This window comes from Bactrocera dorsalis, unplaced genomic scaffold (genome assembly GCF_023373825.1).
Source record: "Bactrocera dorsalis isolate Fly_Bdor unplaced genomic scaffold, ASM2337382v1 BdCtg131, whole genome shotgun sequence".
Taxonomy (NCBI): domain Eukaryota; kingdom Metazoa; phylum Arthropoda; class Insecta; order Diptera; family Tephritidae; genus Bactrocera; species Bactrocera dorsalis.
The window spans coordinates 1-27,392 of NW_026038182.1; the positions used below are offsets into that span (position 1 = coordinate 1).

General features: G+C 34.9%; 5 protein-coding genes and 1 long non-coding RNA gene across 11 annotated transcripts; 4 read left to right on the top strand and 2 right to left on the bottom strand.

The window, feature by feature from the left end:
* Window positions 1-6: 6 nt before the first annotated feature.
* LOC105230159 (heat shock protein 75 kDa, mitochondrial) lies at window positions 7-1,676 on the top strand (the record flags this gene model as incomplete). Its single annotated transcript, XM_049461803.1, is given in 5 exon segments — window positions 7-145; window positions 207-375; window positions 435-504; window positions 567-1,259; window positions 1,333-1,676. Coding segments are annotated over 5 exon segments (1,246 nt in total), but the record flags the coding sequence as incomplete, so codon positions are not given.
* A 144-nt stretch (window positions 1,677-1,820) lies between these two features.
* Window positions 1,821-3,516, top strand: LOC105230158 (equilibrative nucleoside transporter 2). The gene has a single exon (XM_011210766.4). It carries the CDS (start codon window positions 1,873-1,875, stop codon window positions 3,103-3,105), a length of 1,233 nt encoding a protein of 410 aa, XP_011209068.1. The 5' UTR covers window positions 1,821-1,872; the 3' UTR covers window positions 3,106-3,516.
* Window positions 3,517-4,008: 492 nt separating this feature from the next.
* On the top strand, window positions 4,009-15,212 carry LOC105230160 (V-type proton ATPase 16 kDa proteolipid subunit c). 6 transcript variants are annotated; one of them, XM_049461805.1, is made up of 4 exons: window positions 4,009-4,167; window positions 5,246-5,371; window positions 11,968-12,157; window positions 12,250-15,212. In XM_049461805.1, exons 2-4 carry the CDS (start codon window positions 5,290-5,292, stop codon window positions 12,452-12,454), a joined length of 477 nt encoding a protein of 158 aa, XP_049317762.1. In that variant the 5' UTR covers window positions 4,009-4,167; window positions 5,246-5,289; the 3' UTR covers window positions 12,455-15,212. The 6 variants fall into 6 exon arrangements, with proteins under 6 accessions (XP_049317762.1, XP_011209072.1, XP_011209075.1 ...); XM_011210770.4 differs by having other exon boundaries at window positions 4,020-4,158; XM_011210773.4 differs by having other exon boundaries at window positions 4,061-4,480.
* Window positions 15,213-17,118: 1,906 nt separating this feature from the next.
* Window positions 17,119-18,062, top strand: LOC125780150 (uncharacterized). Its single transcript, XR_007423581.1, has 2 exons — window positions 17,119-17,499; window positions 17,556-18,062. It is a non-coding gene; the product is annotated as an uncharacterized LOC125780150 (long non-coding RNA).
* Window positions 18,063-18,217: 155 nt separating this feature from the next.
* LOC109579821 (senecionine N-oxygenase) lies at window positions 18,218-20,546 on the bottom strand. The gene is made up of 5 exons (XM_049461804.1): window positions 19,955-20,546; window positions 19,704-19,893; window positions 19,183-19,354; window positions 18,561-19,096; window positions 18,218-18,495 (listed from the first exon to the last, which is right to left on the bottom strand). The coding sequence occupies exons 1-5, from the start codon at window positions 20,149-20,151 to the stop codon at window positions 18,328-18,330; spliced, it is 1,263 nt and encodes a 420-aa protein (XP_049317761.1). The 5' UTR covers window positions 20,152-20,546; the 3' UTR covers window positions 18,218-18,327.
* Window positions 20,547-22,548: 2,002 nt separating this feature from the next.
* On the bottom strand, window positions 22,549-25,698 carry LOC105230205 (senecionine N-oxygenase). The gene is made up of 5 exons (XM_019991725.3): window positions 25,270-25,698; window positions 25,011-25,200; window positions 24,775-24,946; window positions 22,873-23,411; window positions 22,549-22,781 (listed from the first exon to the last, which is right to left on the bottom strand). The coding sequence occupies exons 1-5, from the start codon at window positions 25,470-25,472 to the stop codon at window positions 22,602-22,604; spliced, it is 1,284 nt and encodes a 427-aa protein (XP_019847284.2). The 5' UTR covers window positions 25,473-25,698; the 3' UTR covers window positions 22,549-22,601.
* Between the last annotated feature and the right edge of the window lie 1,694 nt (window positions 25,699-27,392).

The window sequence follows — 27,392 nt, forward strand, 5'->3', positions numbered from 1 at the left end:
AATATATTTGAATGGTCAACGCGCTAATGACATCCAGCCCTTATGGTTAATGGAACCGAAAGATGTGTCACAAGAACAGCATAATGAGTTCTATAGATTCATTGCAAACACTTTTGATACACCACGTTTCGTATTGCATTACAAGGTAATTCGATACATACGAAATTAAAGTTTATTGTTTTCTAAAATAATGAAATTATTCGCAGACTGATGTGCCACTCAGCATTCGTGCTTTGCTCTACTTCCCCGAAGGTAAACCTGGTTTATTCGATATGACACGTGACGCTAATGTGGGTGTGGCTTTATATACGCGAAAGGTTTTAATACAATCTAAAACAGAAAATCTGGTGCCCAAATGGCTACGATTTATTAAAGGTTTGATTTTGAATTTAAAGGATTAATAACAATTTTCTAATATTTTTCTTTCTATAAAGGCGTTGTGGACTCCGAAGATATACCTTTAAATTTAAGTCGCGAACTTCTTCAGAATAGCGCTTTGATCAAGTTAGTTTTACTTATAAAATTTTTATGTAATTTAGTTGCATAATTTTTCATTACTTTTCCAGAAAGCTGTCTAATGTGCTAGCAACTCGTGTGCTCCGTTTCCTACAGGAACGTGCGAAAAAGCAACCTGAAGAGTATACTGCTTTTTATAAGGATTACGGCCTATTCCTCAAGGAAGGCATTGTTACGTCAAACGATCACAATGAAAAGGAAGGCATTGCCAAGCTTTTGCGTTTCGATTCGTCAAAGAATGCGGACGGCAATCGTATATCCCTTTCAGATTATTGCACAAATGTTGGTGAACAAAAGGATATCTACTATTTAGCTGCGCCAAATCGCGTGCTCGCTGAATCGTCTCCTTATTATGAAAGCTTGAAGAAACGGGGCGTTGAAGTGTTATTCTGTTACGAACCCTATGATGAGCTTGTCCTCATGCAATTGGGTACATTCCAAGGTAAAAAACTAGTATCTGTTGAAAAGGAGATGCGTGAGGATGATGCGGGTGAAAAGGTAACAGACTACGGCGAAGGCAGTTTATTACGCTCGCAGATCGACGAACTCTTGCCCTGGATACGAGAGAAACTTAGTGGCAAGGTGGTGAATGTTAAGGTCACAACTCGCCTTGACACACATCCTTGTGTGATTACAGTAGAAGAAATGGCGGCTGCGCGACATTTCATTCGCACACAGAGCCATCAATTGCCCGAGGAGAATCGTTTTGCTTTATTGCAGCCGCAATTAGAGATAAATCCTAAGTAATTTATAAAGCAAATATTTTAACGACGCAAATTTTAATTGCTTTCTATCTCTCATTCTCTCTATTTATAGGCACGAAATTATTAAGAAATTGAATAAGCTGCGCACAAGTGATCCTGAGCTTGCGGAGTTGGTTACACAACAGCTTTTCGCGAACGCTATAGTCGGCGCTGGGCTCGCCGAGGATCCACGTACGCTTCTGCTGACAATGAATGAATTGTTGACAAAAGCTTTGGAGAAACATTAGAAAACTGTTATAATAATTAAATTAGTTTTATGTATGATTTTTTAATTGAGCAAAATTACTACCGTTTTCCGTTCTGTGTGTGAATGTACAAAGACAAGAAATACTTAACCTAATACTACACAAATTATTTTAATTGTGAAAATGAATAAAAAGAAATGTTACAAAAATATTTAGCTGTTTTTTACACAGACACAAAATTTTTAATATTCACTTACAATAACACCTTGTAAGTCAATATGAAAAAAAGTTCAGTAGGTTTTGAATTTATTTTTGTTTTGCTTTTTTCGATCAATTAGCTAAAATCGTTTCGAAAATTTGATGATAAGTTTATGTTATAAATTAAAATATCGAATTATTTCATAATAATGGAACCACCTAAAGACAAATGGAATATTGTGCTACTTGTATTTATTTTACACGGCATTGGCACATTGATGCCATGGAATATGTTTATAACGGCAAAGAGTTATTTCGTTGAATTCAAATTAGGCGGCGGAGATTCAAATTCAACAGGTGCTTCAAATTATGCAGCGAATTTCTTACAATATCATGGATTTGCAGCTCAAATTCCCAATGTGGTATTTAATTGGCTCAATGTGTTTTTAAATTTGGGTGGAGATTTGACCACACGAATGGCCATTAGTATTTTAGTGGAGCTGTTTATATTTGTGGTTACAGTTCTTATGGCCATGGTTGACTCTACAGATTGGCCCGGCGCCTTTTTTTGGATAACAATGGTCACAGTAGTCGTCTTAAATATGGCTAGCGCTGTTTACCAAAATACTATATTCGGAATGGTCGCCACCTTTCCATTTAGATATACTGGCGCGGTTATATTGGGATGCAACATTTGCGGCCTCTTTGTATCTTTAATAAGTATTGGGAGTAATTATATATTTCCTACAATTAGAACTGCTGCCATTTATTACTTCATAACGGCGATGGTGCTTTTGTTGTTTTGTTATGATACATTCTTCGCAATACCTTTGAACAAATTTTTCATCTATAATCAACTTTCTCGAAAAACGGAAGGCAATGAAAATGTGAAAACTTCGGATATACCTTATTGGACTATCTTTAAAACAGCATCAATGCAGCTGTTTAATGTATTTCTAATATTCTTTGTAACTTTGGCGGTTTTTCCTGCCGTTAACTCTGATATTAAGGCATCGTCATCGGATTTTTTCATAAAGGACCCCATAATGTATATACAAATTACCTGCTTTTTAACATTCAACTTATTTGCGATGCTTGGAAGTTTGACTTCATATTGGATTCAATGGCCTGGCCCGAAATATTTGGTCGTACCAGTTGCTTTGCGATTGGTTTTTATACCGTTATTCCTGTTTTGCAATTATTTGCCTCTAAACATCGATAGAAGTCTGCCAGTTTTAATAAACAATGACTGGATATATTGGATTATTGGCGTTTTAATGGCATACACTTCCGGATACTACAGTGCTCTGGCAATGATGTATGCACCACAGACAGTTGAACAAAACCAACAAGTCAAAGCTGGAATGTTCGCCGGTGCAATGCTCATAAGTGGGATTTTTTGTGGAATTTTGTTTTCATTCATAACTCCTTACTTAGTCTAATATGAAATAAACTGAGATCTATATCATGAATAAACTTTTTACGGAAATTAAAAATTTACAGTTACAAACTTTAGGATTTCCGGCCATATAGATTTCCTCTACACTTATATGTATATAAATGTATATATTATTTGTCCATTGCGAAGACGAAAACTTCAAAAATAAAGTATGTGGTTTTATTTTATATATGTTCAATTTATTTAAATGCGAAATTATGAGATACCTTAGAGTTATTAAAAAAATTCGTATTGTCATATACCGCCTAACATCAGAAAATGCAACCCTGTTTCACGTGAGTAGTCATTATGGATTAAAAAGCAAAGTGTAGCATAGCGCGTACTCGCTCTGCTGGCGAGAGAAGAAAAATAACCGAAATACCTCTCACGTGCTTCTCCACTTGTACGCTCTTTATTATACTTAGCATGTGAATGTGTACTCAATACCCCTCTTAACTTAACTATTTCTATCAAGAATATGATCTACGTTCCATGTAATAAGCTCAAATTCAAGCAAGGTTTCCAGTATTCGAATTATTACTTTTTTTAAGCCATTCTTTGTTAATTTGGCTTACGGTGCTTAGGTTTTATAAGTATTTTATTGAAAAGCTGAATATTCTATGGTCACGCGCAGTTCGAAGGGAAAATTTTTAGTCGTACACACACACTACTGCATCTCGTTAAATACGCGTGTGACGTTTTCTCCTGTTTAGCGCTCCCTTTCCCCAACCCAATGCTGCTTCTAAATAACTTGGTCATATGACCACTAGTTTAATCATGCGTGTGCAACAACTATACTCGTATAGCCGTGCGATAACATTTGTGTGAGCGGTTTGGCTATATATTAACCACTTCCATGGAAAGTGACAACTGGTATATAATTGGACAACCAGCAAACACTACGAGCTGAACAACAGCGGAGTTTGGCGTTCAGTGAAGAAATTGAAATCACTCACAGTGTTGTCAGCGACCGAACCGACCAGTTCTTGTTCGAACTCCTACGCTCTAGCAGCAAGTTACCAGTCAAGACCCAAGAAAGGCCTAAAGCTAACCACAAGTTAGTCAAGTGAGTGTTGGAAATGTGCAATCTGTGATAAAAGTTTTCAAACTATATATGACATACGGTCTGCTCTTAGTGTGTTGAAGTTGTAGAAAAAAGTGAAGGGAGGGAAATTGTAGCTGAATTGAATTTGTACTGTTTGCTGAAACGATTTTGAGAAGCATCAGGCAGACAATAGTCGATTCACTTTAAACATCCCCAGGGGAAATTGGAAAGAATACGCAATAACAGAACACAGGCAGAGGCAGAAAATTGCCACGACATTTGCTGAAACACAAGGCAAAAGAAAGTGGGAAAAGGAGCTTCTCTGATTTGACAAGTGAGCACAAAGAGTAGTGACTTTGCGAATGTGATATAAATAAATAGGTACGGCAATCTCTTCGATTTTTAGTTAACAAATCGAGAATTGCAAACTTTCTTGCTTTAGAAAAATAACGATATCCGTTAAAGCATAGCAATATTACATTGCGGGGGACATATTTCCAATATTCTGTCTAGTTGAAAATTGAAATCAAGAGGTAGACGGTCAGTAGCAATAATTAAATCGAAGTGTAGAAACGAATAAAAATTCGATAAAGTGCAATACATCGTCATACAAGACAAAAAAACAACAACCACGAGAAGGTACGAAAAATACAACATTGTACACGAACGTAGCAACGATAGAAGGTGACGACAACGGTGCCGACGTTAGCGACGAGACAAAATCAAAAACGAGACGTAACGAAGCGAAACAATTGAAGAGAGAACAGCAAAAACAGTAGTTGAGTCGACAAGCAGTCAAGCAGCAGTCAAAGTGAAGAACTCAGAAATTTTGAAAGTGCTATCAAGTAAAAACGCAAATTAAATTTTACATCTTCTATATTTTAATTATAAAAGCAAAAATACGTTATAAAACAATACAAAAGATAGAAAAAAAAAATAAACAGGAACGTACAAATTCGCAAGAATAGTACTTCCAAGAACTCGCTTCAACACACCTACAACAGAACCGAATTAAATAATATAAGGAATATAATAAACGAGTGCACATCTTGAACAGCAAGCCCTAACGTAAAAATCAAATAAATTTTCTTTTTCGTAGAAAAACTTACAAAACACCCCGCACATACACAATAAAACAGAATCATGTCTGATGCACAGAGCGATAACCCAATCTACGGACCCTTCTTCGGAGTCATGGGAGCAGCCTCAGCCATCATTTTCAGTGGTAAGTAAACTATTCGGAAACAAAAAGTCTTGCATAAAAAATGCGATGACAAAGTGGGACTTGCTTGGGAAGATATGTCAATTATACAGGTAGATGGATATGATTTGGTATCTGAATGGTTAGCTATTTGCGGTCAGACGTTTATTACGGGGGTTTATTGGAAGTTGTATTAAAAAGAGGCTATCCTAAGACCACTATTACACAAAATGTACAACTAAATATATATTTTATTTTATTTTGTATGAACATGTGTAAAAAATCGAACATTTTGGCAGACGGATTGCGAAAAAGGGATGAAAAGGAATTGTTGGGAATTTTCTTGGCACATGTGTACGTATATTCAGTACTTTTTCGGGAGAAGGCAGGTGGAAGGTCGCTGTTCTATATACATTTAATCGCATATATGTATATGAAAAAGAAAATGAACTTTCATACTATATCGGAAAAAATGATTCTTTTGCATAGTTTGTAGGAAATTTGTAATGTTATAGCTTCATCATATTCTAATTTGGTACTATGAAAATAACTGCAACATTGAAGCTAATCTAATGCGGGTGACATACGAAATATATTAGTAATTTTGCTATATATATTATTTTTATCCAATATATGATTACAAATTATTTGCTGTGCGTTGCATTGTGATGATGTTCAACTTAACCAAAAAACATTTAACACCCTCTATTAATGCGTGAATTGAATGTACAATAGTAACCTACAATACTTTTTATCATCACGCGCTCTCTTGTTAGTTGAAAAGAGCAGCAATGCTGGTCAGCTATTTGAATAAAAATAATGCAAAGAGAATAAGGAGGAGAAAAGAGCACTTAAATTTAGAAGGAAATGAGTCAACTACCACAAGCGCCAAGTGGAGCTCAACAACCATTAATTGTAGCATATGACAGAGAACCAGTTTGAATGTGGCTTGTGGGCTATTTCAGCGATGGGGTGGGTGGTGCAAATTGTAAGGTTAAGCTTAAGTTGCGTATGGCAGCAGTGCTTCCAAAAACAAATGTGAACATTGTTCAATTCTGACAAGTCATGAGACTTGCTCATGTTTCTTTACCTTGCGCAGTATTGCCATTGCTCAAAATTCCTTGAATTTAAGGTTTTGGTTGTGCAATTTACACACATATGCGATATTTTAAAATTCATATATCTGGTTTTAATATGGTATTGCATAAATAACTGGCAATTGCAATAATCACATGCTTTCGCTTGATATCACATGGTTAACTGATAATGCTTTTGATAAGAAAACAAACACAAGTTACAGAACGAAAAAAAATCTTAATTCACATATATGCTCCCATAACTTTTTAAAGCATCAAAAGGTTCAATTTACAAACTTCTTAAAATTAGTATGTTTTCTTTAATGTCACATGATTTGTCAATTACTTGACTTAAGATATGGTTCGTGGCCTCATTACGTAATAGTAACAACTTATAATCATTATTGTAATATACATACATACGTCAGTTAGTTTTCAACTTAATAAAATTTTTTAAACATTTTCAAAGAATTAAATGACCATATTGGTTACGTATACGTACTTGTTTTCGCATATTTCTCCATTTTTTTATACTAAAAACGGAGTTAGTTTACTTTTAAGTCATTGTTGAAATATTCATTTAACGTCTTTATGATATCTCAGGCACGTCTTCCCGGACTATGTACATATAACGACTTGATACTGTCGAGTAGGTTATATAGTCACATGATTAACTGTTACTGTATTTTTCTAATTGTGCATATGCTCGTTAATTTGATTTTTCGATTCTTTTTCTCTCTTTTCGCTTACTCTTATTTCATTGTGCTTTGCCGTTGATATTCCGTTCTTTCTGACCAGTTGATATGACACACTAATCACATTGAGTCATTCACATTCTCTGAATAAAAACAATTATATTTATATGTAAAGATACTCCGAGTCATGCTTTGGTCGTTATTACGAAGTAATGTATTTATTTTATTTAAAATTAATATAATTTTTTTAAAACTTCTGAAGATATATCAGTTATATAAATCAAAACGAAAGTGAAATGTGTATTTAACATCAAGGCACAGTGACACTTAATAGAATGGAATACATGATTTTTTTTTTTTAATTAGAAAGAAAGCTTATCCTTAAAATATTTTCGCAGCTTTAGTTTAACATATTTTCTAATAGCATTAAGTAATTTAACAGTTCCAATTTTTTTATTGTAATTTTTCCCTATGAACTCGTGTTAATCCGGTTTACAGAAATATATTCGTTACGCTTGTCAACATATTATTGAGTAGTAATTTTGCTGGTCATAACTTTGAAAGGTTTCATTTCATTGAACTTTACGCTTATGTGCATAATTGTATATGCTCTACATTTCTCTTCATATACTTTGCCGCCTATTATGCATGTATGTATGAATGTATATGTGGCTTTGATTTATATAGAGCTTCTTATCTCCGGATGCGCAAACGCCCTTTTTCAGCCATTAAATAAAGATGAAAATTGAAGTTCATTTGTAGTTTTTCTAACCAAATTCCACTTTTCGTAGTAGTCACGTGACACTTGAGCAGTTATTAATAACACCTTTTATTTTGACTTTTCAAGCGCAACGCTATTCGTGGGCGTTTGCTATATATTACTACACGAGCATGTCTAGACGCTTACGCTTTGTTCATTTATTTTTTTTTCCATATTTTTAACTAATTTGCAAGCTATTTGTGTGATAATCTTCGTATTTTTGCAGCATCTTCTCTGTGCAAATTTATATGTGTATGAAGCAAAAAATATCTTTTCCCCCGGATTTTCATACAAGCGAGAGAAAAATTACACTTTCTTGCTATTATAGCTTTACAAATGAGCATAATAATGACCTCCATTGCTCTGTGTTTTCTCCTACGTTCTCTCTTTCTCAGATCGAATATATTTTATTTTGCAATAAATCCGTACTTGCATCCGTATTCAGCTACAGAAAACGTCATCAATTGACATCCATTTAGTCAATGGAAAAGAGCGTCCATATTTCTATTTAAAAGAAGCATTTATGCTTACGCACATTTCATTGGCACTTATATTAATTTATTGCTGAGCATACATGTTCTCATGCTTTCACACATTTGTACATATGAATGTGTATTCGCGTGTATATTGTATAATTGATACTTTTTAAATTTATTTTGTATTTAAGTTTTGATGTACTTTCTATTTATTATTTCGCTTTCAATGCTAGCGATATGTCACACGTTTTAAATCTCTAAACAAAACCATTGAAGGCGTATGCATTCTTTATTTGTATTTATTTTATATAATTTAATGGTTTATAGTCATTTATTCGAAAAGTGTCATAACATTTTACTAATCATATAAGAGCACCATTACCTTAGCAGTTTACTTAAGAATTTATAATGGGCATCTTATGCCAAATCAATTTATGCAATTATTATTGAAGTTATTCCTATGGGAACTAAGCTCCCGCTTCTTAGAAATTCTTCACATTCTTTCTTAGCTTTTGTTCTCTTACATGATTTGTTTTGTACGTTGCTACTTGAATTCTCATTGTTTTGTTTGCTTTATTGTGTCTGCCACATTGGCTCACATTGGATTTAACTATACATTCACTGGCACATCCGTACGTTTTTGTACTCAACTGTGACGTAAAATGTTTTTAAATATGAATTCTATAAAAGAGAATACATCTGTACATATGTACATATTTAGATAGCAAGCAATAAGAAAAATGTGCTTCATTGTTGTTTTATTGGCATTAATTTTCTGTCTGCGCGGTGTATGCCAACCCGTTTTCTTTTCGATCCCGCATATTGCCGCATTACTGAATGGTTTTATTGTGATAGTTTGATTAACAATATATTTAAATTTTGTTTTGATTTCGTGCAAAATGTTTACTACTTGCTATTTATTACAAAGCATCTGCAGCTCACCCGTAAATTTGTAAAATTGCATGAAATGTCTTTCGGGACGCAAAAGAGCCTCTCAAAAATATTAAATATTTAAAATTTGCAGCTTACTGTGTGCTCTATGTATGCACAAATTTGAATTCTAATGCAAAAAAGTTATTAAACAGAAATTAGTTAAGTCGTTTCGTTATGCAAAAAAAGCGGTTTCAAGAGACGTTCAATGCCAAGTCCCAATGTAAATCTAATTTTACTTTCAATTTTGTTAATACACAACAAAAAGGAATGTTTGTAGATGCGAGTATATGTATCTATAGTGAGCGTAACTTGGTTGCTAGCAAAAGCGAATACACGTACGGCGGTTATAGCTAAGCTACTAATTTAGCATCGCCAATGGAAGTGTACTCAAATAGGCTACTGCTGTCGGTACATATACATACTTATGTATGTAGAAAGATGTAGGGAGATCTCAAGGAATAAATTATTTAATTTCAGTGTATCTTTTTATTGACTTATGGCGGATCGTGGCTTATACATTCCTATGCATATTCTTTACATTGCTGTTGTACTTATTGCTCCTTAAATGGTGTACCAAATTATTTAATGGTCGTTACGATAAACATTTCAATAAATCACAATTATTACATTTCATTTTTTTATCATAAGTAGTTTACAGCGCCATTTTTACCTTGCTTATCAAATTTCACAATAAAATATTTAATAATTTCTTTTTCTCATAATAAGTTTATATCAGTAACAAGGCATTGTCATTTCAAGTATAGAATTTATAAAGATATTCTGTACTTGCATGGAATTTAAAAATTAACAATATTTTTCAACGTTCATATTATGACAGCTGATCAAGGCGATTCGCTCTCTTTCTGGTACTCTTATTTGTACTCACTTAATCGCTATCGATTGTTATCCGAACAATTTGATGGCAAGCAAAAGTTACGCACGAAGTCATTTATAAATATGCCTTGTGCTGTTAATTAGCGTGAAATCACATGACTGTCATTATACCTGATATCAGAGTGGCTAATATTACTTGACTCCCAACTCCACCTTATACCGCAGGCGAATATTGACACGCAATACATACAAAGTATGCTTACTGATGATCGCTCAGCCAATAACCAGCAAGCGACAAATTAAACAATATTTTTGACAATTGTCAAATGAATAAATTCTCCATTATTAAGTGCCATTGGCGAAATTTGAACAATATTACATTGCTTTGAATATAATTTGCTATGCAACACATATACATATATGTCCATGTTATTGCAAAAAAAAATATGTATATATACATATTCATACGTATACATATATTATATATGTACATATATACATGTGTATGTATGTATTCCACGCTTTTTCAGTTTGAATTTCAACTTTATGTTTCAAACGTTCAGCATTTTCTCTGACGTTCGCTTTACGTCTGGTTTGCAAACTTAATTGATTATTATTTTTATTTTGCTCGCTATCGGCTATAACCGGTTATTTCTCATTTTATATAGCGAAGTTCGATATATGCGATCGTGTATTTTTAATTACAATTGCTGTATTCATTGACATGTTTACGTAGCAATAACGTTGGGGATGGGGAAAATTCGATGACTCACCCATTGCAATATGAGAAAAATCACCGATAGATGATTTTATATTCGGTCTTAAATTTATATAAAAAAGTAGTGTATAAGTATATTAATGTACTTTTATTTGCCTAACACGAATACCTTATTTCGCTGTTAGCTAGCTTTTACAATATTCTAGAAATTCATTCTTATCTAAAACTGGTACTTCTTCTTATCGCTTGCAAGGCATATCTTTACAACTGCTTGTTATTTGAGTATTCTCATTTATTATAAATTCAAATATTCTTGTTTCTCAAAAGAAGCGTTGGAGAATGTGAAAAATACGATTTTTTCCCTCGTACTTCACCTGCTTTACTGTTCTTTACTCGCGATAGCTACTCTCTTTTTTGATCAACTTGTCTCGGTATCATCTTTCGTTTAGCACAAGTCAATTCACTTTTGTGTGAATTGTGCTTGGATTTCTCATACTACGAAGGTTTTTATTTAATCTGCCTTTTATCACATTGCTTGCCGTCTCTTTTAATGACTGCTCAATTTTTTGTGATAATTGCATTACTGTCATGTGACCAATATTACAGGTGAATATTATATAAAATAATTACGAACTTAACGATTCGGTGAAATAATACAAAAACATACATATGTACATACATGTATAAAACCTGGAACGTTCGGTTATCTCTTGTAAAGCAGATAATCTTTATCTAAAAATGAAAACATGAAAATAAAGGTAGTTTATTGAACAATTTTTTATGAGTTTTTTATTTTCGTATTTTTATAATGTTTTAAATGTTATATTGTTATAAATGGAGGTTTCAAACGTTTCTCTGAGAAAATTGGAAAAATACTGCCGACATTTCTATATACAATATGTATGTATCTCTAAAATGAATGAAAATTTTTGTTCGAATTTAGTCAAGGGTTTGTAGGTACGAATTATTAAAAATGTCAGACGTTTAATTGTGTTTTCCCAAGCGGTCCCAATTATAAAAAGCATATTAATTATTTTTATATAAATTTCCGTTATATTTTTTTGTCTAGTTCGGAAAATATTTGTAATATATTTTTTATCACTATTTTGCTTTTTTTTTATTTTCCAGCTCTGGGAGCCGCCTATGGTACCGCTAAATCAGGAACTGGTATCGCTGCCATGTCAGTGATGCGACCAGAATTGATCATGAAATCTATCATTCCCGTTGTCATGGCTGGTATTATTGCCATTTACGGTTTGGTCGTAGCTGTCCTTATTGCTGGTGCTTTGGAAGAGCCCTCATCTTACACATTGTACAAGTAAGTGTGTGCCACTAGAGAATTTAGCGAAGTTTCAGTTTTTTATATTGCTAATTTGTTTTACTTGTTTCCTATTACTTTAAAATTTGCAGGGGTTTCATTCATTTGGGTGCCGGTTTGTCGGTAGGTTTCTCTGGTTTAGCGGCAGGTTTTGCGATCGGTATTGTTGGTGATGCTGGTGTAAGAGGTACAGCACAGCAGCCGCGTCTCTTCGTCGGTATGATTTTGATTCTCATTTTCGCTGAAGTATTGGGTCTGTACGGTCTTATTGTTGCCATTTACTTGTACACAAAATAAATTAATTCAACAATTAAAACCACAAATCCAACATCCACATCAATTAAAAACAAAAATATGCAAAAAAAATCAACCAACCAAACAATCATTAAAATGCAACAAGCAACATCCATCAAAGAAATTTGTAATAATATAAACGCAGCAACAACCAAACAAAGCCAAGGCGAGCAGGATCAGCGACAAGTATTAGAGTAAAAGTAGCTGGCAAACAATGGTAAAAGCAGCAGCAGCAACAACAACAGCAGCAGATCTCAAGCAGAGCCACAAGAATTGCTTGTAAAAAAGCCAAAATGAAAATAAAGTTCCACGAATGGCTGATTTTTAGTATTGAAATATTCATAACGTCGATGAAAGGAAGAGACAAACGAGTTGTTGCGTGACAGTATTTGCTTTACAAAATGTCACAACATTCTGTATTTGCCTCGAGCCGCACACAATTTCGTCTATATGTATGTCTATATATATATATAACCCAGCTTTATTCTATTTATGTTACGTTACTTTATGATTTTAATTTATTTTTTGGGGAACTAAGACCATTATCAACAACCAAAACAAAAAATTACAACAATTTATATTTGTATATACATAAAGTAACCAAGTGTTAAACTAAAAAGAAAGTCTGGGTTTCTTTTTTCGCCGTGAATGCGCAATGGGAATAAAGTAACTACGGAAATGTTATTTATATTTCAACACTTACACAACTGCGGTTGCACCGGAGAGCTAACGATCGCAACAAACGTCGCTGCCAATGTTTTTTTGTTTTGTTTTTAGTTACCGTATTTCGTTCAAAAAAAAAAAATATTTTTGCTGTGAGTTTAAAAATTGCTTCCTCTTGTTGTCACGTGTTTATGCGTTTATATTACTAGCGATTTTCTAATTCGTTAATGTTTTTTCTGATATTTCCTTTTTGTTTCTGTGTAATTATAATTATAAATATTTTTCAACAACGTTTATTGTTGTTGTTTAAAGAAAAACTTGCGTATTCAAAGTAGAAAATGAAAACATAAATACTACAAACCAAAAGCAGTAAAAGTTAAAAAGCAAACGGGAATGGAATCAACCAACCAACCAACAAACTTATTAAATAAAATGTACATGTAAATTTAAATTTAAAATTAATATTAAATTTAATTAAATTTAAATAAAGAAAACAAAGAAACAGTATATAGTTAAAAAATATTAAATAATTAGTGAGAAACCACCAACAAAGCAACAACAAAGACAACCATCAAATGAACAAAAACCACCACCACCACCAAAAACAACAAAACGAGAACAGCACGTAAAGAACTGAATGCGAACCACACCACTTTCGGGGAATACGCCTTCAGTAAAAGTGAGACGTCGCGGCTAATGTGGGTTGAACCGCAATTTTTCATTGAACTTCTGCTAAACGGCGATGTTTAGCACAACTTTTGAAGATATACTACTTCACTACTCCCCACTGGGCGCTTGCGTGCAACGCATATGAACAACACAACACACACACACACACACATCGAGGAACTGATTGCTTAACGGCATCATATGCGCCCAATAACATTCATCACCACCGCTTCAAGCCTACTTTTAGGCGTTATCGTTTTCTACGCCGCACGTCTGCACACGCGGTTCGCATTGTTTTTGTTGCATTGATTGAAGCAAAAGACCCAATTGTTGTGTACCAAAATGACAACTCGTTACAATTAACACAATCATAATGCTAAATGGGCACATTAAAACAACAAATAGTCTTTTGAAAGGGAAACACACACACATCCACGCAAAATGAAGGAATGGTTGAAACAACATCGATTAAATCAGAACATCAGATCACATACCAACACACACACACAACACACACTGTAACTAAGTCCCTATATATATATGTGTTTATTTTTAATTATTGTTCAATTTGTAAGAACTATTATTAATAATAATTATAATATATTTCTTTTTTCTTTTGTGATAAGCTTAAAAGGAAGTTGTTTATGAAACATTTGAAATTTCGAAGCGAAAACATAAAAACTACTAAATGGTATTTATATATGTATAACTATATCTATAAATACTTAATATACATACATACATAAACACATAATATAGATATATATATATAATTATTAAAAATAATTTACATACTATACATATTTAAACCAAATGGAAGCGCGAAAGCGCTGAAATTGTTACAAAAGCTAAACAAATTACAAAACAAAAAGCGATAAACAATATGATAAAGGATAAAGGTGTACGTGGCGTAGCATTTAAGGAAAAAAAAAACAAAACAAAAAACCGTTAGAAGTTGATGCAATACGAAACAAAGTCGGAGTTGAAGTATGTGTGCAGTTGAAAGCTAAACGCCATAGACAAGTAAAATATGACTTAGTGGCACACACATACACACACACTTCTGCAAATCACTTCCCGCAAGGCACTCACATACCGGATATTTCGCAACTTTGCCAAAAGTGAAAAAATATTCGCTGTGTGCTTCTGCAACCACACTAAACATCCACATTATTTCCTCTGTTATGTATAGAAATGCAAATAATTATATATATATATATACGAAATTATAAAAAGTAAACAAATATTATGTAAAATCTTATAACATATAAAAAAAATAACAAATATGTGCGTATTTAGTAAAATTTCGCTGAAGAAGATAAAATGTTAAATAAGCAGTAGTCGAAATCGAAAAGTAGACGCTAGAGCGTTGAAAGTCGAAGATGATGTAGTAGAAGAAATGAATTGAGGAAGTAACAAAAATGTAAAACAAAAATGTGAAAAATCAACAAAAAAAGAGCAAAATCCCCAACGTAAAAATTAGAAATTTCGTTTACACAGTACCAAACAATTTGATTTGTTACTAATAAAAACAAAAAAAGCGAGAGAGCAACGAAACCAAAGTGCACAGCGCACTACAGCAGTGCTGCAGCTTGCGCATACGTCGGCCGCACCAGTGTCGCGCATACGCCTACGCCCACCACGTCTTCGTGCGCTAAACACAATACTGCCAGTGACACGCTGCCCTTGCTAGCCGATGCGTTTGTGATGCTGAGAGCGCGGAGGTGTGCAACCTGCGAGCGTTCACTACTGTTTGTTCACCCGGCGGTGCGTATACGTAAAGCGCTGGCGTATGTAGCCTGCAACTTGGCGCTGCCGTATGACAATGCTGCGCCGCTGCAGTGCGTCTGCGCGTCGTTTGGCGTCGTTGCTCGCTTCTGTGTGCAGGCGGCTACTGCGCTGTAGGACTTCTTCTAACAACAACAACAATAATAATTGGCGTACTAATATTTGCCTAAGCCATAACACAATTGTATTTGCATTGAACAACACCAACAACAACAAAACATCTGTTGCACAAATTATATACATGCATGCATACATACATACATTACTCGTATTGAACTATTGTAATTACCTTTCGTTGTCAATTAGTTTATTAAGTGTTTTATATTAGCGCGTTTTTTTATTTTTCGTTTGTTGTGTTGCTTTGTTGGAGATCTGCGCATCATTTCGAACATTGAACATTAATGCATTCGATAAGGCAGTCGCAGCAGCGTAAAAAAACAAAATAGAAGCGGATGCAGTAGCTAGCGTTAGCAGCAGAGCGGCAGTATATTTTTATTATTTTAGAACAAAAAATGAACATTTTGTATTGTACTTGTATTACGAACGATATAAACAAACAAATTACCATCAAAAGTCAACCAACAAACAAACAACTACTTGAGAGAATGAATAAAGTGTAATTTCTAATTTCCAACAAAAAAAAAAAATCGATTGTGTTGCAATTATTTTTAGTTAAGCGGGAGAATAACTGTCTTAATTGGCTTAGATACAATTGTATGCCGATCTCTGGAGGCTTGTATGTTTTTATCGTCGCAACTTCAGGGTTGTTCAACAATAAAGCGGCCCTACGAAACTCTTCAGATGGAAATTTTGAGTGATAACTATTTTCGTAAATTGGAAGAACATGTCTTCTTTTTAAAATGGACCCAACTCCGACGAAAACTTTGCGTGACAACTAATTTCGAAAATTCGAAGAACATGTTATCTTCCTTTATTATAATTTTTTAACTGCTTTACATTTCTGAAATTAGTCTTAGATGAAAATTAAGAATAATAACTATTTTCGAAAATTTAATGAATGTTATGATTCTTTTAGAAAACGAATGTATCCTTCGAAAGTTATCAGATGAAAGTTCTGAGTGGTTACTATTTTCGAAAACTCGATGAATGTCATATGTCTCTTTTAGAAAGTGGAAGTTTGCTTCGAAACTCAGACGTGAATTGTGAGTGATAACTAATTTCGAAAATTCGAAGAATGTGATATCTTCTTTTAATATAATTTTTTTAACTGCTTTATATTTTTGAAATCAGTTTTAGATGAAAATTGTGAGTTTATTTATTTCGAAAATTTGAAGGTTTTCTGTCTTTTAAAAATTTTGTTCCAAACTCAAAAGACCAACGTTGTGAGTAAAAACGATATTTTCGAAAGTTCGAAGGATGTCAAATCTCTTAGAAAACGTTAGTTTTCTTCGAAATTCAGGCGAAAATTTTGACTTATAGCTATTTTCGAAAGTTCGAAAAACCTCATATCTTGCTTAGGTAATAGAAATCTTTTCGAAACTCCTCCGAAAGCTGATTAAGGAATTACTGGAGCTGCTTAATACCCATATTATCACCCCTATCATGCATTTCGATTACGTTCCCGCTCTACGCTCCGCCGGAGTCGAAATTAGGTATCATGCGTTACGATTGGATTGAAGGAAGAAGAGGAAGAGCTATAACTCTTTCGAAATCAGCTGTTTGCTTTGAAATATGTGAAACTGGAACATCACAAAGCAAAAATGCACAAATTACTGCTGTTCAAAGAAAATAAATAAAAGTAAAATTTTTATATTGTTATTATTTTTATTAAACGTAACTATGGAATCTTTATCCGCGGCGATATTACTGGTTGAGGAGGAGAGCAGCGCATCTCAGAATGCTGGGATGAGAATTGAAAGAAGAAGATTACGAGATATGTGCGATCCCTTCCAGATGAATGACGGGCTGTAAGTAATTGCACGTGAAAGTAGACATTTTTCTTACAATTTGTTTACTTATTTAGATTCAGAAAAACTTTCGTCTGAATAAGGACGCATGTCCTAGATACGTTTGCGGAAGAAACGACGGCAAGTAAATTTGATGCTACCTCTTTCCAAAAAGCCTGCACATCTTCCTTAGGACGCTGGTGGAAACCGTTGGCTATATCTAGCTTACTCTCCACCATATCTGCCAATTTTCCATATTGCTCTGGTGTTGTTGTTTTTGACCTGAAAGCATATCAAAAAACATCACTAAAACTGGAAATGTCGTGTGTTTTACAACTCTTAAATAAATACAAGTTTTACTTACATTTTTAGAAAATTAAAAAAAAATCACGCAAATAATAATATTTTCGCAGCAAAATAAAAACACAAAAAGTTCTCCGCCAACAAAATTGCAATTTAGCAAAACGGAGCTACGATCGAAATGCATGATAGGCAGAATTGTAAATTTCGAAGTTGAACTGAACGGGAACGGAACGCATGATACCAAAGTCGCCAAACGGAGAAAATTTCAATCCAAGTCGAAATGCGTGATAAGGGTGTATATAAAGAAACTAGTATGTATATAGTGCGGTACTGCCTTCTATTACCCACGTAGTTTTTTTTTATATGGCGTATAGCTACTGATCGCAGCACATACATATCCACGGGACCATTGCTTTTGCCTTCGCAATTCCTTAAATCATTGTTAAGTTAGTATATATTTTCTTTATTTTCTAAATATGACACTATTCCAAGACTTACTTAAGGAAAACATACTAACATATTCATAATTAACATTTCGCTTCATTATTAGACAATTTGCACGAAATTCTCATCATCAACAACTTTAAAACGTTTTTGGCGATATGTATCCAATTCGAAAATATATTTTTTAGAACATGCTTTCATCATTTTGCCAATCACAGGTTTGAGTTTCGTTATGCCCGCAGTAACTGCCAAGTCTTCATAATAATCGAACTAAAATGAGATTTGTCATAGTTCAAAAATTGCTAGAGCAATATTGGTTAAGTAAGTTAACTTGCCTGTTTTACGCCCATTTTGTGCGCCACACGTTTCGACACACCACTCGCCCAGCGCTCCTGCATATCCGTCTCCATTTCAGCTAGCATATCGGCACGACTAGGCAGCTCCTTGCGTCCCGCAAAGTACGCCAACACGAAGCGTACTTGTAAGTCAAAAAGTTGAGCTGGACATATTTGATGTGGCAAGCCAATCATGGCCATTGAAGGCTTATTGATATTCAAACAGTGCTTGTAGAGTGGATGTACCCAATTGACATCCACATTTAGACCGCAGTCAACGCTCAGAAAGGGGAAGGTGTACTTATAGCCAGTGCAGAAAATCACGAATGAAAACGAAGCGCTGCTCTCATCTTTGAAAATGGCGCCATCTGCAGTGAAACGCTGAATGTCGGTCTTTTGCGTGACATTCGGCATGAAGTCCGTGCGTGGTTCAGTCTCCAAATGGTGACTGAAATAAACGTGCTCAGCATGCTGGTGTATGTGATGTACAATATCGATGCCACTCGGACCGCCGCCTATAACCAGTACGTTGTGACCTGTTGAGAATAATTGGTAATATGGATAAATGAGGTTTCTCCCTTTTTATTAGTTTGTTTTTAACGTCAAAATCCTTTTGTCATACCTTTGAAAATATCGGGCGTCCGATAGAGATGACTGTGCAAGCGTTGGCCTTGATAGCTATCAAGACCCTCGGTAGCCGGATACATGGGTGTTGTGAAGTGTCCATTGCAAACAAGAACAAAATCGAAAAATTCAACAAAATACTTATCGCTTTTGAGATCGTGAACGATAACCTGCATTAGCCAAAGTGGCAAAAAAAAGGGGGGAAAAAAATTTGATTACATAACTTATTCATAACAGATTTTTTTGGAGTATTCCGCATAAATCTAAATACAGTTGAACTTCCATAACTCGAACTTCTATTATTCGAAGTTCTCCATATTTCGAAATTCTATAACTCGCAGTTCTCCATAATTCGAACTCTTGAATTGACATTAGAAGTCAAATTTCTTGCAAATTTCTTTCGATAACTCGAAGTCTCTTAAACTCGCAGTTTTCGTGGATTTTAATGATTCGAGTTAGGGTAGTTCAACTGTATAGTATCATAAATTTTGTGCATAAAAAGTAATTGGTCATGCTCACCTCCCAGCCTTCGTTACGCGGTCGCACTCTTATTATCTCGTGTTCCAATTTTATATGCGGCGTCAACTTAAAGTGCTCCGCATAATTCTGTAAATACTCCAGCACGAGTTCCGAGCTGATAAAAGACTCTTCTATATTCGTATCGAAATCATAGTCTGGAAAGCCCATCAATTCCTTAGGCAGATTTGTGCTGAAAACGTTACAAATATTATAAAATTATCCAAATTATTTTCATAATTGCTTTCGCTCACTGTAATCCCTGATACATGCTGCTATGCACGTCTTCCTCGCTTTCACCTGCCTTACGTTCCATATAAATCCATGTACCACCAACGGCTGTATGCCGTTCATACGCCACTGCCGCCAAATCGTGTTCTAGCGTATTCTTTAGTGCCGTTAGTCCTGCCATACCGGCGCCTATTATACAAACCCGCTTTTTCGAACTCATTTTCTTGTATTTCGAAAAAAAAATTGTTGGAATTTATCGTGCGAATCTTCCAGCATGCAGTACTCTACTAGGTCTCTTGGCGATTGAGCGAACACCTTTGTTGGCTGCATACATATGCAGTTGTCTTTGACTGAAATTAAATGTCGATCACGCTCTTGCTTTCGCATTCGTTGGTATTGTTTTGCTAGTTTTGTCGTAGAACTCGCAATCTCCCGGTTTGCAGCTTATCGGCAATACATACGTACATATGTATGTTTAACTAAATGAGTTCGTAGATACTCAAGTGCCAGCGACGTAAGAGAAATACTGCTTTTTACGCTCTTAAATATATTTTTCCACTTATCTCTTTATTGTAATTGCGTATAAACATTGATATATAAAGTTGGAGGCCTTGTCAAGTGGGACAGAATATTATATTACTTGTAAGTAATATTGCAATAAGGAACTAAATACATACATGCGTACAGGCTGTGTGCGTTCCAGCCGACGATGTTTAATAGCTAAGGCAATAAGTTCAGTGATCCTGTATGCGGCTCCAATATGGATACAGGCGCTAGAAACAAAATCATATGCTAGACAAATTAACACAGTGCATAGGCTTTCAGCAATACGAGTCATAAGTGCTTTCCGAACTATTTCAAGTGACGCCGCCGAGGTATTAGCCAGTATGGCACCGATTGACATCCAGGGAGACGAATTCGCGCGAATATATAATTTATCAGACACGTCTACCACAGCAAAAAGAGAAGAGAGAAATAAAAGCATTACAATGTGGCAGCAAGGGTGGCAAACTTCATGCAAAGGACGGTGGACCTACCGACTGATTTCGGACATACACTCGTGGATAGGTAGACAACATGGGGATCTGGATTTCCATCTTACCCAAATACTCAGTGGGCATGGTTGCTTCAGAAGCTACCTTTTCAAATATAGTCATGACTTTAGTCCATACTGTCCGACGTGTTCAGAGTGTAGAGAAGACTCTGAACACGTGTTCTTTTATTGCCCTCGGTTTTCAAGCATAAGGGAAAAGCTGAAAACCACCCTTGGAGGTAGTATCACGGTGGAAAATTTGACAGCACTTATGTGCGAGTCCTCTGTAAAGTGGAAAGCTGTCAGTGAAGCGGCAAATCAAATTATGACAAAATTGAGACAATTAGAACAGATTAGGCGTCAGTCAGTCCGTGCAATAGAGGAGACTTAAACGTCTTCTTCTCTCCCATGAAGTAATACTTTGTCCAGTGGTCCCGTGGGAGAGATATAAGGTGGGAGTAGGTTAGGTTTAGCGGATTAAAGTCCCGCACTCCGGCTTTCGATGCTTCCTCCTACTTTAAAAAAAAAAAAAAAAAAAAAAAAAAAAAAAAAAAAAAACATGGTAGTCGAAAAAGTCCCTTCGTATTTCTAATCAAACTTCCACTTATTCTTTTATATTTATTGTATTTAATATTCCAAAAAGGGACCCAATATGTACATATATATACCACAAAAATGTTTATTCAATATAAAATTGTTGAGCCGCAAAATCGGAACCAAAATTAGACTTTTCCAAAAACTAGTTTCACTAATAAATAATTAAAATTTTCCTTAAGAATATTCATTTCTACACTTTACTAATGACTTCACTAGATGATTTCAAAATTGGGATATAAAATGCGAATGGACTAAGAATTCTAGTTTTGCTGTTTTTGTGTGCTTTCTCCTTACTCTTGCTTAAATGACAGTAATGATAAGATATTAGCATGTTAGCGGAAGATTTGTCTTATTTTTATGGCTGTCTTTGAATCATAATCTTTGTTAAAATAAATAAAATTTGTGTAGTAAACCAAAAAAAGAAATATAGATAATCCTTTATTCGTCTAATACTGAGATTAGTCGTGCTTTGCGGAACTAAAAAAGAGAGAGTTTTTTTTTCGAATATTAAGAGAGTGACTATAAGAGCAAATAAAAAATTTCTAAGTAGTCTAGCATATGATGGAACAGCCGCTTATTCTGGTTATATGAGTACTCGTAGATGCCATTCGTTTTGAAAATGTAAGCTCGGCAGTCGTTTCGTTTTTCTACCTTTGCTATCGCCTGTTATTTCATACTACAAAAGGAAAGTTCATCCCGGTTTAAGCACACTCCTGGTAGCTTTTTAGAACAGATAGATGGAAAATTTTGATGTACTTTCTTCGAAAAATGTGTAACTGATTTTTCCCTCCAAATGGTTTGGATAAGTGAAATATTGAAGATTGTTAGAACATTCTGGTTTTTGTTTTGGATGATGTTAGATGCTTTGTCGAGCTTCCCCATCAAACAAGCTCACCCCACAGAAGGAAAGTCCATCCTGGTTTAACCACACTCGAAAAAAGTGTAAGATCTAACATTTATTTTGCACTTTCTCCCAAAAATATTCAGTTTTGTGATTTTTGTTGCTTCTTTATTTAAAGTAAAGTATTCAATATTTATTTTTACACTTCGCCTAATTTAAATTGTACAAAATTCTCATTGTCTATCACCTTAAATGCCGTTTTTCGGTAGTTTTGTAAATCGTAAAGAAACTTGCCACCACAGATCTTCGAAAGCTTTTTGATCACTGGTCTAATATTGTCGATTCCCGTCAATGCCACCAACTCATCATAATAATCGAACTAAAATCAAAAATATTTTATAATAAATATAATATACATATACATATATAGTATATATAAAATATTTTATTGCTTTTCCACTGCCACTCACCTGTCGTTCGCCCACTAAATGCGCCTTCCTGCGCGGCAGGCCACGTTCCCTGCGCTCAGCTAAATCACGCTCCGTATCGGCCAGCATATCCTCCGCACTTGGCAGTTGCAGTTTCCCACTATAGTATTGCATTACAAAACGCATTTGCAAGTCGAACAATTGTATTGGATAGGCATAAATCGGCAGACCGATGAAACACATTGTGGGATGGTAGATATTGATGCAGTGCTTGTAGAGTGGGTATACCAAATTGTCGTGCACTTGCAGGTTGCAATCGGCGCTGAGGAAGGGTATCGTCAGGTCGTAGCCCGTACAGAAGACAATATGCGTAAAGTTGGCCTCCGTGCCGTCCTTGAAGATGGCGCCGTTCTCCGTGTAGCGTTCCACGACCGGCTTCTGCACAACATTCGGCATAAAATCGGTGATTGGCGGCTTTTGTTGCAGATGATGACTTAGGTAAATACGTGCGGCGTAGGGGTAAATGTGGTGGGTGATATCCATACCGCTGCGGCCTGCACCTACCATAAGCACAGTGGCATCTGTGAGGTGGAGTGTTTATAAAAAATTAGTGTTGTTATGATTTGAGGTAGCTATAGAACTATATATTATTTGAGTAGAACGAAAAGAAATGTAAACCTAATGCTTCGATGTGTCTTGATATTTTTTCTGATATTGAAGATGTTGTTGCAGTCGTTTATCTCCAGAGCTACCTATCATATTGTGTCATACTATATAGTGTTGGAAAGGTTAAGCTTAAGTAAAGTTGGCTTCAAGAGAAGTCCGTGAAAATTACTTGTTGCAGTTTATTGCCAAGAAACCAGAAAAGTTTTACACTGATGGATTAACGTCTCTAGCGGAAAAATGGCTAAAAGTAGTCGACCAAAATGGTACATATTTAGTTCATTAAGTTTCATTATAAATATAAAAAAAAATAAGTTAAAGTTTGATCAGAAATACGAAAAGACTTTTTCGACTACCCAATATTATATTTTAAAATAGATTGCAAGAGTGAAAATAATATACTTTTCTACCGCAACAAAATCGACTCAAATCTCTAACTGTTTTTTATACCCTGAACAGGGTATATTAAGCTTGGTACGATGTGTTTAACATCCAAAAGAAAACTTCGGAGACTAGAGCTTTTGGTAATCGACTAATCGGTCAGTATTCGAATAGTAATAATCGGTTTGCAGTAGTTGAGATATCGATCTGAATGTTGCATACAACCTTTTCTCATTAAGAAGGTAATCACTTGGCTTAACCACCGATATCGGACAACTATAGCATAAAGCTCGTCCACAATTTGCATGATCGGAATCAAGTACTTGTAAGGAAAACTTTTTTGTTAAACGAGATGTTTTCACAAAATTCGGCAATTACCCAATACAACTATTGAATCTCTGAAGAAATTGTTCACTATAGCATATACATAGCTACCATACAAACTAAACGAACGAACCGAACGGAATCAAGTTCTTGCAAGGAATCTTTTGTATTTTTGAAGATTGTGTTTTTTTGTTTTTTGTTCTATTTATTGTTTTGCAAGTTGCCAGTAAGGTTATCATATGTGTGATTTGTCTACAACAGATGTTTATATTTCAAAATGAAGACGCCTGCTTGTTCCCATTGACCATATTTGTATTTAATTAACACTGGCTGGTGATAAGCCATAAATATTATTGAGCGCAAACCGTTTAATGAGCATTAAAGTCCTCGCAAATTAAATTAAAAACAAAATAATGATACTATTAAAAGAAGTATGCAAAGCAAATGTACAGTGCGAAGTAAAATATGTTTATATACACAATACATGTGCATAGACTTAAATATGTACAGCCATATACATATGCCTATGCTCAGATATGAGTAAAAAAAATAAATAATTACGGCATTAAGACTCACCTTTGAATGTCTCTGCTCTGCGAAAGACATGACTGTGTATTTTATGGCCTTTAAAAAGATCAATGCCCGGCGTGCTCGGATAAGAGGGCGTCGCATAGCGTCCGTTGCATATGAAAATGTAGTCAAATTGCTGTGTCGTGTAGTCGTTGCTTTGTAAATCCAGCGTTAATACCTAACAAGGACAGTAAATTATATTAATTAAACGTAAATTAAATTGTTTATTGTAATTTGTTCACCTCCCACTTGCCATGCAATGGCCGTACGCGTACCACTTCTTGTCTTAACTTGATATGAGGTAGTAGTTTGAAGTGTTCGGCGTAAGATTGAAAGTATTTCAGTACGTCACTGGCCAATATGTAAGATTCACGCATATTTGTTGGGAATTTGAAGTCTGGAAAATCCATTACTTCCTTTGGCAAATTGGTTCTGCATTAAATTAGCGTTAATTAATACACACTCATGCACTAAAATGATCTACAAAAACGTCTCAATTACCGCAAACCATCATACATGCTGCTGTGTACATCCTCCGCCGTGGCACAGCCGTCCGCGGCATGCTCCGTGCACACCCAGGTGCCGCCGATTTCATTATATTTCTCATACGCCACCGCCTCCATGCCATACTCGAGCGCGTACTTGAGCGCGCAGAGGCCGGCAGCACCGGCGCCAACCACGCAGCAACTCACTTTTGCGGCCATTGAGCTTCTTTTGTCCCTAAGTATTGTTTTAGTATATTTTCATAAATATTTTTCGTCTCTTCTTCTTTCGTCCCTCCGTGTTCTTCTGCTATATTTTCATAAATATTCTTTTTTTGCAAAAACTGTGCGTATATTTTCGAAATTCGTACGCCGCTTTGATAAGCTCCGCCTCGCTACTTACGTGCGCTGCAACTGAACGGCTGCGTGTGATCGCTGGCAGCTTTATGTGTGCGCTAGGTCGCTGGCGCTGCAGCAAGGCGCATAAGACTCTTGAATCTATGCTGATATGAGTTAATTGGTTTTGATATGAAATTTTTTACTGTTTGAGTTATTTGAGCACAAACAGCGATTACACATGTAAATACACTTATTTATTGATATACTTAATACTTGTATGTTTTTATTTGTGTATGTATGTAGGGGTGTACTAGGTGCTTTTAAGTATAGGGTGTCTCATTCATATGCTGCTGTGGAAAAAATGATGAAAACAAGCTATAGTACAAAATATTCCATACAGCACTTGATATCGATCGGTCAGTGGTAGCTATATGCTATAGTGAACCAATCTTCGATTTCTTGGAGATTACACTATTGTCTTAGGCAATAAGTCATGCCAAATTTATTGAAGATATCTCGCCAAGTGAAAATGTTTTCTATATAAGCACTTGATTTTGATCGTTCAGTTTATATGGCAGCTATGTATATGCTATAGTGGTTGAATATCGGCCGATCCTAAAAATGAGCAGTTTCCTGGTGAGAAAAGGACACATGCGAAATTAGCGGTCGATATCTCAAAAACTGAGAAAGTAGTTCGCCTATATACAGGCGCACAGACAGACAGACGGACATGGCTAAATCGACTTTGATCATCCTCTGATTACTTATATATGTATATACTTTATAGGGTCTCCGAGGTTTCCTTTTGAGTTTTACAAATATCGTACAAACTTAAGGGGTTACATGGGTTACCTTGTGTAAAATACATCCTTTTTTCAAAAATTGTTTTCTCAAATAAAAATTAAATATTTTATTAGAATTTGTTGTTCTTACAAATAGCATATTAACAAAGAAATCTTGAAATTTTTGGAAACAAATATTTTAAACTCACCCATTGCGACGCCATTACCGGTGGCCCTCAGAAAAAAGATGCGTTCACGTTGGCAGAATAACTCCTTACAGGATAAAGTAAAGTGAAAAAATACGTGTTTTAGTTAAAACCTTAACTTAGAACTTGGACGAAGAGAAAAAAATTAAAATTGAATTTTTTCCAAAAAATTAAAATTTCAGTGAAAACTTCGCGATTTTTTTTCTCAAATAGTTGTAATCGAAAAAAAGTCCTTTGTTCAAGTCTTTAAGAATTGCATCTCAGGACCTGTGTAAAATTTCATGAAGATCAGATGAGTGGTTCTCGAAAAATCTTGCCTACCGACTTCAAAAACACAGTTTCGAGAAAACTGCACTTAGCCTAGCTAGCCTCGAGCGCACAAGTTCTAGAGGCTGTATCTCCGAAACTTTTGATCGGAAAAACTTCAAAATTCAGGACAATATTCTATAGGTGTTAGAATTTAATAAAACAATAAAAAATTCCCTCTTAATACACCCTGTTCTTATACCCTGAACTGAGCTGATTTTTTCACAACTTTCAACCGCAAATCCCATTACAGTTTGAGAACAAGAATTTTTAACGAAATATATATTTTTGAGCTACTAGTTTTGACATTTCAAGCATTAACCGAAAATATCATCCTTTATTTGGTAATCTTCAAATTGCCGGACAAAATATATACATTCTATAATCAGACTTTGCAAACATGTGACATTATAGATAATTACATATAGTACATACTTATACAATATATATAAGCATATACTTATACAAGCATACGAGTATATAAGCCGATACTCTTGTCCAGAAATTTA